The 15,359-nt window shown below is 38.5% G+C and overlaps 1 protein-coding gene across 2 annotated transcripts in view; it reads left to right on the top strand.

Moving 5' to 3' along the window:
• The window catches only part of LOC111578046 (protein phosphatase 1 regulatory subunit 1A-like), a 34,566-nt gene extending 19,930 nt beyond the window's left edge, over window positions 1–14,636 (top strand). Inside the window, exons 3-7 of one of the 2 annotated variants that reach the window (XM_023284627.3) lie at window positions 2,098–2,135; window positions 2,253–2,316; window positions 4,074–4,256; window positions 8,322–8,450; window positions 10,675–14,636. In XM_023284627.3, the coding sequence (XP_023140395.1) occupies window positions 2,098–2,135; window positions 2,253–2,316; window positions 4,074–4,256; window positions 8,322–8,450; window positions 10,675–10,754 (494 nt within the window). In that variant the 3' untranslated portion in view covers window positions 10,755–14,636. The other variant, XM_055010921.1, reaches the window with a different exon arrangement.
• Window positions 14,637–15,359: the final 723 nt, after the last annotated feature.

Here is a 15,359-nt window from a genome sequence, read left to right as displayed (position 1 = left end):
TGTACTTTTCTTTAACATTCGTGACATAATCACTTTAATCCAAACCACAATGTTGTTCACGTGTCCACACATTTAACGGGTCCATTTCACATAACACTGATTTTTTTCCCCCCTATTAAGTGTGATTTTGACAAGATCATATTTACACGATATATGGCATATTACACTATCATATTTGCTCATTAGCTTTTTTTCAAATGATGTTTTCAATTTCTGTATAAAGTTCATCCTTAAAGATTGTGCCACATGTTTAGAGCTTTTACTGAAATGCATAAATATTTTGAATTTGTCCTCATCCTTAGTATTAAATATGCATGATTTATGATGATACTTGCTTCCTCGATTTGAAAACATGTCGGCAACTTTTTCATTACTGTGGAAAATGTATCAGATTTCTGGTGTTTTGCACTATTGGACTGAAAGTCTAATTTCAGACTGTCAAGTAGCAGTTTATAAATCTTAAGCTGTTCCTGCTGACTAGAAGGACAGTCCATGACTGGCCCATTTCCTGGGATTGATTTGAAACAAAATCCATAACACTTGTAGGAACCTTCCCCAGCTCCTGGGAGATGCTAAAGATATATTTCAGTTTCAGGCGTCACTGTAAAAACACGCAGCATGAAGATAAATTCTCCACAAAATAAAAAGTATTTGCTTTTATATCAGATTTTTACACACCGCTGCGTTTGTGTTTGGAGCAGAGAGAGAGAAATGAATGACGCGACAAGCACATCACTGGCATTTTGAACAGCCTAGCACATACTTTTAAGTAGGAATAATATATGCACACACACACACACACACACACACACACACACACACACACACACACACACACACACACACACACACAGTGGCTTCCCAGTGCCGAGGGATGCATAGGTTGCCAAGCAACAAGGTGGTGTCCTAGAAAAAAGTTTCAAGGCTGTAAAACACAGATTTGGATGAGGGTTCAACGTGCTCACTATTGATCACAGTTAATGGTTTCACTGTACTCCAGTCAGGTTTTTTATTCTATTTTGGTCCTTTCATGTAGTGACCACAGAGTCGTGTTTCCACATATTGACTTTTTTATATTGAGCTTTTCTTCATCCAGTGAAGCTCATATGAATTTCATAGTCTTATATTGTGTTGGACCTTCACTTCCACTAAGAGGCAAATAAAATCTCTACTCCCGTGTTTGTACATATTGGAGCTGCTTCTGCGGTGAAAGAAATATTCAATTAACAACAACAGTAACGCCTACAAATAAAAGTATTCTAGGAAAAATGTACATACAGCAGAAAAGTTAAAGGACTCGCTGTGCAGTCAAAATGGACTCGATCAGTGCTACATTATCATGTTTTGTACCATTTGTTTACAGCTATTAATGCAGCAACACACAAACAGCACTTTAATGTTGTAAACAGCTGCCATAGAAGGAGTTATACTCATTTCATATGCTGCTTGATGGTTTAACTAACTGTGGAGGAATGCATTGTGTTTTATATGCACACTTTAAAATGTTAAACTAAATTAAATCAAGAGCCTCTGCTGTGCATTTATATACAGTATTTGAATAAATGTGCTTTCCATCAGTGGCTGCTTTTAGTAATATAAATCAGCTCTGTTCCAGAGTACACCTCAGTATGCCTCATATGCACTCCCCCTCAGGGGTTTTTGCATAAACAGTGTTTTACTGTTTATCTGTTACCAGCTGTTGACTGTATATGGGGTCTATTAGGAATATGATGAGAGTGGATCAGCAACCCTGTTTTTACAGAGAGTTTGTTTACCTTCATAGATGATGGTAAAAAATAAAACAACACTTGCCCCAGTGCTTGATAAAAACTGAGTACTTCTGCAGGGCTTGTTCTTGTAGTGTGTCAGATAACCATCTGGCTGGAGGTCACCTTAAATCCACTCTGTCTGGACACAGCAGCTACAGTATACTGTGCTGTTACAAACAGGATCAAGACTGCAAAATGTGGGACCTTTTCTTGTGGTTATGTTGAAGTTACTATATCATATAATTGCCTGGTCATTGTGTTTATGCATTACACTCCTTGTTTCCATAGTTTTAGTCTGAATTTAACTGATTATTTGCTTTTTTCACAGAAATAGATGAAGATCGCCTACCAAACCAGTTGTACAAGGTAATCAAATTCATGCTATTTAAAAAAAAAAAAAAAAAAAAGTTTTATGTCTGTTAAAAGAGTCTCGTCCATTTTTGTGCTCTCTGCCCAGCTGACATTGGTGTTGATATTTTACAGGCAGCTTTGTTGAACTCCCCTCGACAGCGGCGAAAAGGGCAAAAAGGAACACCTACGATGAAAGGTAGTCTGTTATGAGTCACCAGCACTCTTGTATGAGTGATGCTGACTTTTTATGTGTTAGATCACACTTTTGGTGTGCAAACAGCAAATGTCATATCTGTGTTGCTCTCATAGCTGCTTTATAAACTGTAATTTCATTGCTATTCAAGTGCTAAAGGCTGTAAGGACAGCAAATGTGAATGAGTTAATCAAACTGATATCATAGCTAAGTTTATTCAAGTTACATCAGATGTATGAAGTGTAAACTCCTCATATACAGTCCCTAACCATGTCAAGTTCTTTACAAAGACAAGGAAAACCACAAAGCCAGCCCATAAACCACACAATTAAAAATGTGAGCAACTCCATGAAGCACTACCTCAAAAACAAACTGAACTTCAGCACCTTTTGGTCGCCGTCAACAGGCTTTTACAGTTACTGCTCAGCAAGGAAATAATGAAAAATGAGGAAATGCTCCAAAGAGACTGCAGGTTTGGAAAATTACCACTTGATTTTTAGATCGCTTAGACAGCCGAAGCATCATATTAGGTTCAGCTGAACTTTTGAACAAATCTTTGCACAGAATAAGGATTCTGTATGCCCTTAAGGGATCTCTTCACTTCCAATGTGGCCAGAAGCAAAGATTACATCATGTGACCATTGTTTGTATAAAATCTAATGTATAGTGTATAAAAAATGAAGCCAGTGGTGTGTCCAGTTCCTAGACTTTAAAATGTTTCAAGGGCAGATTTTTCAGATGCAAATTAACATGACTTTTCTTGGTAAAGTAGCCAAGTTTGAGATTGAGTGTCCTATTTCAAACTCGGAGCCAATCAGTGCTGCACACCCTTCAGTTAGGACTCATTATCCCATTTTCTGACCAGAACTGCTTTAATATTCTGTGTTTTTAATTTAGAAAATGGGTCAGATTGTAGCAAAGGGTCCTGAAACACCTAAAGGAAGCCTCAGGAACAAACATTTTAAAAAGTCTAATATTTCTTTAGGTGGTTTGGTCACATTGGTGCAATGCAAAGTCAATTTTAAGTGTATATTTATTTTTATATACAAATGGTTTTGTACAGAGTATATGTAGTAAGAGAGAGAATAAACAAATTTCCAATAAAGGAAGTCAAGCAAGAGGACTGTAATGAAAAGATAAGTGAAATCTGAAGCTCTAGGATGTTTGTTTTTCAGCTAGTTTCACAGCTAAACTGCTATAAGGGTAATGAGTCACTTCTTAGAGAAAACCTGGGTGGTAGCAAGTGCGCTTTGGTTTCTCGCTACAGGGGAATTAAAACTAATAAAACCACGGATGAAGGAGGCCGAAGACGGTGATTAAGGAAATCATATCTCCACTCTGATGTGTCTTTACCTGCCCCCTCACTCCAGACAGGTGCAGGGGGTTAATTAAATGTTGCCAGTTTATTAAAATGCTCAACCTACGATATATTTTGTAAGTGTTGGATTTCTTGTTGAATTTCCACCTACACTGGCTCTCCTTCCTTCCATCTTTTTTTTTTCACTGTGTGCTATTCATAACCCTTCTTTCCTCCCATTGGCTGCTTTCATCTCGCACCACTTTACTTTTGTTGCTTGTCCTCTTTCTGCTCCCATCTCCCCAATGAATCTCCCCATCTCACTTCAATATTCTTACCAACCCACTCCGTTCCCCTCTAATCTTCCCTCCCATGTTACCCGTTTCCTCTTTTTTCCAACTTTCTTTCTCTGTTCTTCTCTTCCTGGCTTCAACCTCTTCTATCTCCACCTCCTTTGTCCCAGAGCTGCAGTTCATGGTAGAGCACCACCTGTACAGGCAGCAGCAGGGAGCTGGAGACGAGTGTTCCTCAGAGAGCTGCCTGTCCGACCGGCCCAGCCCCGACTCTGTTCCCACCGGAGAGGAGCTCCCACACGACGACGAGGCCACTGCAGAGGCCTTTGAGAAACTGCGCTGCCAAATGGAGGGTATGTTTGGAGACTTGTGTTTGCAGCTACTTATTCAGCAGCATAAACCTCCCTGAAAAATCTACCACAGCATCCGTATAGGACAAGAACAAGAGCAACACCCCAAACTTGGTCACATGAGATCTGTCCTGCATGGATTGTAGTGTAATCTTTTTTGGGTATGATGTGCTGCAAGTAAAAGATGATATAATTATGGCAAATGCTACTAGACTCAAGACCAGAGCTAAAATATATGTATAAAATACATAATGATTAATATTCTAGTAATGACTGATGTTTTGATGGTATGGTGTGTGTCTGTGGAGGACACACTCACTCACACACAGCTGAAAGATCGCAAAGTATAACCTGTAACTTTGGTGTGAAGATACATGCTTTGTAGAATATTACATGTGGTGTAGTCAAGACACAATGGTGCAAACTTAAAGCAATATAACTTTTAAAAGAAGGGTATCAGAAACATAACGATACATAAAGGTATAATATGCATGAAATCTGTCTTAAAATAATAGGGCAAAGTTTGAACATGTCTGGGCATGTTCTCTGTAAAAGATGACCCAATGATAACTTAATGCACATGTCTTCTGTAGGGAGTGATCTAGGGGTGAAATATGATAACCTGACGTCATGATCTGACCAATAGATTTAGAAAAGTATAATGGTGTCAAAACTGTCACTCCTATCATACGCCCTATACCAGCCCTATTCAATTAGCGGACCGCGGGCCACATGCGGCCCGAAAGCAACCCTCGAGTGGCCCTAAAGCAGCTGCCGAGTGACTGGGACTTGGGTCCGAGAAAAACAGAAAAACATCTTTCAGTAACACTGACAAGTTCTTACAAAAATTCCAACATTATTGCAAACATTGAATGCAACACTTACCGTAACCTAGCAACTAACCCACAATGCCTTGCGTTGAGGAGACGCGTTTGAAAAGTTAACATTAGCAGTTATATACAGGCGAAAATAGCAGCGTGTCTTTTTCTATCCTGAAATGACAAATCGGCGAGGAAAACCGTCGGTTTAATCCTGCGTGGACTGACAAGTATTTATTTATTTACCACCAAGTCCGAACGCCAAACCAATGCGTTTACTCTGAAACGAGTGCTTTGCAACGCTGAAAGATTATCATGTCCGAAGACACCACGTTGGAAAAACATGCCGCGTTTCGGACAAACTTTCCCGAGGGATGTCATGAGAGAGCAGCTATAATTCAGAGTTTGACTGCATCTTACAACCGGAGCTGTACTACTATGAAGCGGACCTGCACAGCTCAGGAAAGGGCCACGAAAAAGAGGCTGTTCACAGACTCAGAAACTGTGAAGGACTGCATGTTGGCTGTCGTGGATGAAGTTTTAACGGACGATCAAGTTAAGACAAGTGTGACATCTGCTATCAAAACAGGTCTGACACGTCAAACATTCTCGCCACAGATGTCTTCGAGACATGGTAAGTGCAACAAAGCAGCGTGCTGTAGCAGACACTAAAGGTAGTTTTATGTATTTATGTGACTATTTTATGTTCACTTATTAGAAGTTTAATATTTAAGAAAGACATTTTGTTTTGACAGTTATTTCACTTAGTTGCACTTTATTATGCACTTTGATGTCAGCTTTACTTCGTTTCAAAGGGATAGTAACTATCACTGTGCCTGCTGTTTATTTTTTTTGATTATATGCACTGAAGATGTGACTGTCTCAGATGAGACCAAATATGGACAGGGACAAACTCTGTTTTTTGTTATTTCAAAAGAAGAATAATGTCTCAAGTTCTGTAAAGTTACTGTTAAGCAAGTTACTTTTTAATGCACTTTGAGATGTGACCAAAACAAAAGATGGTGTTTCTAATCGGCACTTAGTTTTTATGTTCATATGCACCTTAACCTGTGCTTATATTTACCTATCAAAATGTGTTGAAGTTGTGTGTTTGAAATGTAAAATTTAAAGAAGCAATATTTCAGCACAGGTTTAGTTTAAGTACTACTCTTCTAATGTGTTTATGTCCTTTTGGATGTGGCAGTATGTTAATAAACATCCAGTGTGTTTGTTATCTTATCTGTTTGTGTTTATTTTAAATGGTTAACTTTGCTCACTGTCTGCTAAAAACATCTGGCCCAGCTCATGTTCTTAGTCTGAAAATCCGTCCCGAGTCAATTTTTAATTGAATAGCCCTGCCCTATACGCAACGAAACATGACCAACTCTCACAGCACAAAAGACGATGCACAGCTCAGTATCTCTGTTTTTTCTTGGGGTGTTAATCACTGCTAAGAACTATTACAATGCATCCTGCTGCTTCTGAATACGGACTTCTCTTGGTGATTGTTTTTTGAAGATATTTAACATTTGAACATGGTCAAGTCTTACACTCTGGCCCTTGACTTGTGACTTAGATTCCACTTCAGGTTGAACTTTTTGAGTGATTACATCGACCTGCAACTTGTCAAGTGACATTTAAGCAGTGATACTCAGGTCCTTTAATTACCAAATACATGACACTGTCATTTTCGAACAGGTTTTAAATTTGAAAAGAATAAGCCAAGGTTGTGAGAATGATATTTTCGAAAAAAGCCTACTGTGTTTTTTTTTTTTTTTTTTTTACGTAGAAGCTTAACCTGAATATTGTGGAGTTGAAAAATAGATTTGTCTTTGAGATGTAACGGAGCAGAAGCGGCACTAAAAGAAAATTGAAATACAGGAACCTCAGATTTTCAGCCTAGCTGTCAGTGGGCAATATAAAGAAGATGATTTTATGTATGAGTCAAAAGGGTGTCTATTGAAACATATCTGTCAAGAAAAGATGCATAAAAAGATAGACATGAGAGTATGTAGGGCTGCAGTGAAGAAAGGATTGAAACGGTCTCCTGTGAGACCTTTGACAAATGTATAGTGAGGTACTATAAAAACAGAAATCACAGAAGGTAAAAAGGAATAACAAATTAAAGCTTATTACCAGGAGAGAGGGGTATAGAGTTAGGGGGGGAAAGGGGATGAAAGTAAAGCAGAGAATGAGGTAGGAAGCATGAGCATGTCTGGAAGGGATGTATGTAAATACACGAAGATTAGGAGAAAGACAGGGAAGAAGAAAAGTGAAACAAAGGCATTGGGGAAGGGTGGGAGGACAGGAAGAAATGTTTAAAGGAAAATAGCGACATTTTGGAAAGTGCCTTTATTCTCTTTTTTGCCAGGACTTAAATGAGAAGACAGCATTTATGTCAGTTTGGTGAAGATGAAGCCAGACAGCCTGGTTCATTCCATTTTTACAGGATACTATATGTGCCAGGAGCAGATTGCAGTCAAACATCAGCTGTCTGGTGTTCATATGGATTGAGCAAATTAAATGCACTGTTTTAATTAGCAAGTTCTTACGTGGAGGTGTGTAAATTACACAGAAAAATAAGTGTGTTTCCCAAAATATCATGGCCAAGTTGCCCCCTTGGCAGAGACTATCTTGTTTCTGTTCCAAATGCTTCGCTTCTAATGGCAAAAAACAAAGGTCAGCTCTCCAGCTTGGGCCAAATAATTCAGTGTAATGGCAGGTGGTGAGATGGTCAGAGTGTACGGCACATACTGTACACAATCAGTAATTGCCCAGGACTAATGCATCACGAGTGGACAGGGCTGTTTATCTGAGACAATAACACCACAGTGCAAAAAAAAATAAATTTAACTCACTGAGACAAATATTTTTTTTTGGTATAAAAGCCTGAACAGTCGGAGTCCAAAATTACGCAGTGACCGTGTTCTTTTTGGATTCTTTACCTTATAGAGGAGCTGCAAATTAGGTTGTCGGACCAGATGAAAGGAGCAAAGAGTAAGTTGCGGGAAACAAATAAATGAGCATTAACACGAGTGTGGTTTCACTTAAAGATTAGACTTTTAAATTCAACCAAATAACACACAACTGTAAATGTCAGGCAGCATTGAATGATGAGCCGAGGTGGACTGCTTTTGTGGAATAAAATGTGTCACTTAATCTCTGTCGAGTCAGATTTACGATGAATATCTGATTGTATGACTATCTTCCCCTCTATCTTGTCCTCTATGTGTCTGTCCAACCACTGCAGAGTTCTCGAGGGAGAGTCTATTAGAGGCTGCAGGTGGACTCGAGTGCCCTCTCTCCAAGGAGAAAGAGGATTGTTCCAGTGTTGCCAATGTAGCAGATCCCTCGTCGCAACAAAACAACGCACAAGCAGGTACATAAGAGTCGGGAGAGCCTCACTTAGGCAGGGATCTTTGCCTCTTGCAGCTCCTTGATGGCCTTTCTCTCAGGGGACTCCTCATCCTCTGTTCAGCAGGCAGGGTTTATTTAGGTATGTTAAACAGTTCAGTGGCCTTGGTGTCATGTAATCATGGCTTGTCAACAGACATCTGTGAAGTGGCTTTGATCCACACTTCACAGAGCAGCGCCGTGGCTGAAATACTCTGGGAGTTGGCTACACACCAAAGTGGAAAAATTTGTTCGCTGGTGGAGTTGAGCTGTTATGGTGCATATGCTGTCGTTAGTGGAGATTTTAATACCTTCTCTCCTGTTTTTATTCTGTCTCTCTGAAGCTGATCTTTGTGGTCTTTTGTGGCTTCTGTAAGTGTTATGAATTATGATGTCTTCCAAGTACAGTACAATCCCAAGGTACTGATGGTGTGATTATAAAATTTAAGATGTTCCAGCCGCTGTGCCCCCCCGAGTGACTGCTTTTATGCCTGGTAAACTTCACATTCCTGCACCGTAAATGCAGTGTGTAGTGATAATCGTGGAAAGTTAACAAACTAACCTCATTTTAATTTTTAATTATGTTTTTTTAAACATTGTTTCTGACTGAAGAGTGTTGACTTTATTGGCTAAAATCACAGGTGTTGCTGGCACATTTCAACTGCAAATTAAATTTTGCATTTTTGTTAATGTTCATATAATCAAAGGGTGTGTTTTAGATGTACAAATAAGCCTTTTAGAAATAGAGATAACTGTTAATAAATTTGTCTGTAGTTGCTCAGCTATGGTTTGAGCTCGTTTGAATGCATTTTCTAGCACAACCTGTAACTCTTCAAAATAATTTAATCAGTTAACCGTGTGCTCCTTGACCCAGAAGGAACAGAGTTCTGCAGATAATGAACCTCTTAGTTGGAAATGCAGAAATTATCTGACCCTCTGTTTGACTAAACATTTGTATGTCTGGTCTTGGAACAGCTTGAAAATAACAGCACTATTTGCGCTGTTAGTGCACCCTCATGCACATCACTCCACCATGTGAAGAAATGTGAACCTTGACCAAGCTGCATAGAAATAGTTGTTATGCTACGTGTAGACAATCACTGTTCGGAGCAGGCCTCTATACCTGCAGCAGGCCCGGTGGGCAGAACTGGTTGTCAAGGAGATTCGGCTGAGCTCCACCTAAGACGCCATGGCATTCATAAAGTCCCTCTCCAGTGACCTACACACTGTTTGGTTGTGCTTTGCTTAATTTGTCTTCTAGGCATGTACAATAAGCATATTCTCAACAGGCAGCCTCGGTGCTCATGATGACTTTGACCATATTGCATATAAAGTCATAACAGTAGGAATCTCATGGTGCTTTCTGTAATCATCACAGATGGAGGCTGTGGCTATGAAATGCCAAAACACTACATGTACAGATGTACAGCAAACAGAGCATGAGGCTCCGACAGAAGCAGGCAACACTTCTTTTGTTGATCTGAAATCAAAGCTTTGTATTTAAACCCTTTAAGCATTTTTTCATACATGGACTTTGCAACATTGCTGGCTACATCTAGTATCTGTTGTTCATGGCATTTTGCTGAACAGATACAAGCGTTTGATATCTAAATACTTAATTACTTAGGCGTGACAGAATCTTTATGGGAACAGACACAATGCTCACGCAATATTTGGCTCATGATGCGCAAGAGGAGCTTTAATTTTAACATAAACGGTGTGATTTGTATTGTGTTGAAACTGTTTTAAGAATGTTTCTGGATCTGATGATAAGTCTGTGACCTTTGCAAAAAACAGTGACTTGGGTGCTTATTGAGGCAAACACCATATTTATCCAACAAGGTGCATCTCTGAAGGCTTCAGGGTGACTTTCAGAGTAAAAGCACAAACAAGAAAGCCCTGCTGAAAGTAGACTTGTCAGGAGCCTGATATTTATCTCAACATGATACTGTATGTTGTGTAAAATACGGTGTCATGCTACTGTATTTGACACAAAATTCACCACTCATACTCATACGTAGAATGATGTCTAGCTGTATATGAGTCAACTACCTTTATTCACAAGTAGAAAAACACAAAGCAACAGAGTAAAGATTCATTAAATGGCAGTAAAGAGTGTCAGAAAATGTTTAGCTTCAGGAGTCCATTTAGATCGCCAGTCAGCCTCCTCACTCTCTTCTGTCTATTATGTCTCTGATTACGTTTTGTAGACACAAAAGCGGGAGCATCCAGTGCGAGTCAGCCAGCAGAGGAGAAGACGAAGAAATGCAGCCTGGAGAAAGAAAAATAGAGCAGTCCTCTGCACAACACAATGCTGTTTAGTGTGCTCAGTCGGCCCAACACAATGACAGAAGATTGTGTCTGCAGATTCACTCTTTAGAAACATCAGGGCATCTATTATTCTTCTACATTCAGGCCTTAGTTACCACCTCGAGAACAAGAACAAAGGTTTCTACGTTTATTTTGTGTCAAAAATCCTGTGTAAAGGCACAATTATTTAATTGTGTTTGTCTATTCCAGCTTCCCCTGCACTAAACTAAAACTAGCCTACTGTACGTATGAACCAGATGGAGTCGATTTAACGGCAGAGTCTTTTCCTGTCTCAGTCGCACAGTCATCATCATAAACTACAGCTGATGTCTTTAATGTCCCTTATAATGTTCAAAGGCAACAAATATTTTATTTGCAATTCTTCTGGACAGTTTTTACCATCAAATATGTGCCATGACTTCAGCAATTATTTGTTCCATCTCAAAGCAATAAAACTGTATCCGTACCTCATAAATAACTGGAGCCAAAACCGTCTATTTTACTTCAAATGCCACCACTTAGTCCCAGTGAGGTAGATGCTGAATTGTAACTTGGTGCATATCACATCTGGATTGATTGACAGTTTACATCCAAATATATTTGCATATTTTTACATTATTGGATTCGACATCTACAAATGCAGAGTGTTCTTAAGAAATACAACTGATTTCTGTTACAGAATGACAAAATTAGGTAATAATTAACCTGTCAGTTTGGCAAATGACAGAAATTTAATCAGCAACTATTTTGATATCCGATTTTAAGACTAACAATACATGATTTTCTGGTTCCAGCTTTGCTGCTTTTGCTAAACTGTGTTTACACAGAATGCATTTCAGCCACGTTTTCAGTCTTTCATACTGAAATGCTCCTATTTTAATGAAACCGGGCATTTTCACAAGAGTAACAGCTTGCATTTACACTGAAGTACATTTTAAGCTCATAACCACAGTTATTGTGTTGTATTAGGCTATTAAAGCCTCTAAAATGCAGGTAGCCTACAACTCAACACTGTGCCTGAAAGCCTCCTGTGTCACACAGATGGAGCACAGCTAACGTACTGCTCATGACCTCTCTGTAGATACAGTTTTGTCTTCTATAATTGTAATTTATAGGCTCTGGACAGTTGATCGGACAAAACAAGACATTTAAAAATGTTACTTTGAGCACTGGGAAAGTTTTTGGGGTATTTTATTTTTTATTTTATGACAATTTGTACATGACATGAATAATGAATGGATCAAGAAAATCATCAGCATATTACCTCCTAATTAAAACAACAACATACATATCTGCTCTGTGAAAGAGGTTGCCAGATTGGCTCAATCGTCAGAATGGCAACCCTACTTTTTGCCTGCGATTTTGTCTTTTAGGCAGACTGATTATACAGCTAAAGGAGTCAGAAGATAACGTACATACTTATTTTTGAGAAAGAAAAATAGAAGCCCAAAGAGAGAAATTTAGATTTCATGTAAAAAAAATAAAAAAAATCTTTGTAAATGTTCCCTCTGTTTTCGCATTAATTCATCAAACTACCACTCCATGGAAGTATTTGGAGACTTTATTTCTACACAGTCAGATAAATCCCTTGATGGATTGTTAAGAGATTTGGATACAGCACCACCACTCAGACCTGCTGCTAATTTTTCCTAGTGGCCACTTGTGATATGGCAACAGAAAATCATCTGGCATAGAGGCCCAGAATGCATTTTTCCAAGCATTATTATCACATGTGTAGCCCTGCTGATGGGACACAACTTCAACAACACAACTTCAAACAAGGACTGATTTATTCTTTCTATTAGTAGTTTTTAATCTATGAAGGTTTTGTATTTTTGAAATAAGCAACTACCATTCAAGTGAGCGGCTGCCATCTTTGAGTCTGGGATTCACTTTTTACTGTACATCAAAAAGTGGAGCAGACTCTGAACAACAACCTACACTAGCGTTCCTGCTCAGCTAGCTTCATCTCAGATCTTGTCTTGCACCTTAGCTTGCTTAACAATCAACTAAACAATCATTCACCAGAGAAAAATGTACCAGTTGTGTCAGTTTGCAGGCAAGTTTATTAACTGGCGCAGCTGTAGCTCATTAAACTGGATGCAGACATACCTGAAAATGTCTGATGCATTTAGATGCTGGTGTAGTTCCAACTACTGTCTGCCTGTAAATTCTAAGTTACAGGGCAGGTTTGTTTACTTCGTCTCTAAGGCCTAGTCTAGACCTAAACAAGTCTTTTAAAAACTGGCTTTTTCCTGCTTTGTTCCCCCAAAAAATCTCTGTCCACATCAAAACACAAAAACACATTTAACGTGAATATCAAACCAACAGGTGGCAATATAATCCTAAAATCATGCTGGCGACTCAGAAGCTTCAAAAAAGGCAGTTTCAGTAGACTACCAACAATGGTGCATTGAGGAAGGATTGATGCTGAAACTGTAGAGAAACTAAATTTAAGTGTAAGCATGTAAAAGATCCTGTTAAGAAGGTTAGCATTAGCCTTATTTCGGCCATGCAAGTCATTGCACAAATGCGCCTTGTGTGAACAAAGGAAATAATAACGCACACTCTGACATCACAGGCCAAAAACCAAACTGCAGTCAGAGTTTCTGATCATCTTCACCCAAGAAGGAGTTTTCCAGTATGTTTTCATTGACCTGAAATTGCTTTTGTGTATTTGCAAAAGACCAAAACACACATAAAAAGCTATGTTTTTTTAAAACCTTAAACCTTATTGGCCTAACAAGGCTCTGGCTGCTGTCAGTTAAACACAGGTGGTAATATTTTCTTGAAAAGACCTTTCTTTTCTTTCTTTTAATGGTATAAAAGCTATTAATGGAAGAAAGACAGTTAAATTAATTCTTACTGCAAAAAGGGATGATTAATGTGATTTCAGCCGGACTTCAGACTTACTTTATCTTCCTAATATTGAAACAGAAATGTGTTTTACTCTTTGAGCAGGGTGGTGGGTAATTAATTACTCACTGATTAACAACACTGACATGTCTGCTTATAGGACTATATAGATAACTTGACTTTAACCACTCAGACCATGGGGTAGAGGTCTAGTTGACAAGCAGACTACATAACACAGCATTGTGTCTGCACTGACATTTACATATTTTGGATTAACAAGGAGGAATTCATTTCCAGCGAGTAAATTGCACCCTCATTTTTGACACATGAATGCTCCTCGGGAAACTAAATCCTAGTCATAAAACACGCTCTTGCATGGCACTGAATGTACATTGACTTCTCAATTTAAGCCCAAGTCATTTACTGTACTTCATTTTGTACAGGACCAAATTTAAACAGCAACTCAAGCATTTTAAATATGAGACACATATTGTCATTGCTGCATCGTCTTTTAATTCTAGTTTTATATGTGACAGAAATCATCACAACACTCAAACTTTTTACATCATTTCAGCTGTTATTTTCATCACTGACGTGGCATTATCGTGTAGATTATGTGACAATCATTCCATAAGCTTCACATCATACTTGACATGTCTGAAAGAAATAAGTGAACAGAAGTGAAACAGAAAACTGAAGCCACCTTAGTATTGATTTCACCATAGCAGATTAATCAGCCACAGCTTCAGCGGTTTATTTCCCAGTTGTCCACAGTGGCCACTTTATCCACGATGAAGAAAGACAGTAAAACATTCCTCTGAAAGTTTTTGTTTTCTTCTTCTGCAGTGTATTTATGGACCATGTAATGTTTGTTCTGTTTTTGAATGGTAATAGTGTACTTTACATGATTTAAATTTGGGGAGTTTTTGTTCCAGTTTTACTTGAATTGATTGATGATTACGTCTGTAATCTAAATTTGTTTGATACAATAAAATGTTTAAATTGGTGATTGGTTATTTTATTTGTATGCTTGTCCAGCACCAGTTTATCAGTTTTACAATTACAGATGACAGATTGTTTGACAGATAGTGTCAACAGGATGCCACCCTGAGTGTTCAAAGCAGAATAAACCAGGGTCTGCTTTCCTGTTAAAATGCAAAAAAAGAGAGGTATTTTAGTGGAAAGTCTCCAAAAACTTCAAGTTAAACTTATCCCCACACTGCTTTTCGTGCATTTAGTTGAGGTTGATTTTGACTTTACCCTAAAAATAGGCACTCTGTCGTTAAATAATTCAATGTGCTCGCTGCCGAGAGCATAAAAACACATTCATTTTTCATAAACAGCATGAGATTTCACAAATAAATTTTGTAACACTGCAGCAATTTAAACTACACTTGATATTTATGCAGACGTTTACAGTTGCCTTTTAGGGCAATGTGTGTGAGACTGATCACTTCTAGTGCAAATGTTTGCTGCTGCTTGATGACATTGGGGGGATAGGCTGCAGGATCCTTTGAGAATAAAAGCTCAGCACTGCCGTGTTGATTATACGGCTGACAGACAGTTAAGAAAGCAATACAATATTTACATCCTGATCTTGTACCTTTAATTTAGCTAAAGAAGGGATGTCTATAACCTTTAAATTTGGTAAAAAATGTTTACCATGTTTCGCATTTGCACCACACATATTAGCCATTTGAAAGATTGGTGTTATTTTAACACATTCACT

Source organism: Amphiprion ocellaris, chromosome 5 (assembly GCF_022539595.1).
Source record: "Amphiprion ocellaris isolate individual 3 ecotype Okinawa chromosome 5, ASM2253959v1, whole genome shotgun sequence".
Taxonomy (NCBI): Eukaryota; Metazoa; Chordata; class Actinopteri; family Pomacentridae; genus Amphiprion; species Amphiprion ocellaris.
This window is presented reverse-complemented; position numbering and strand designations above follow the sequence as displayed.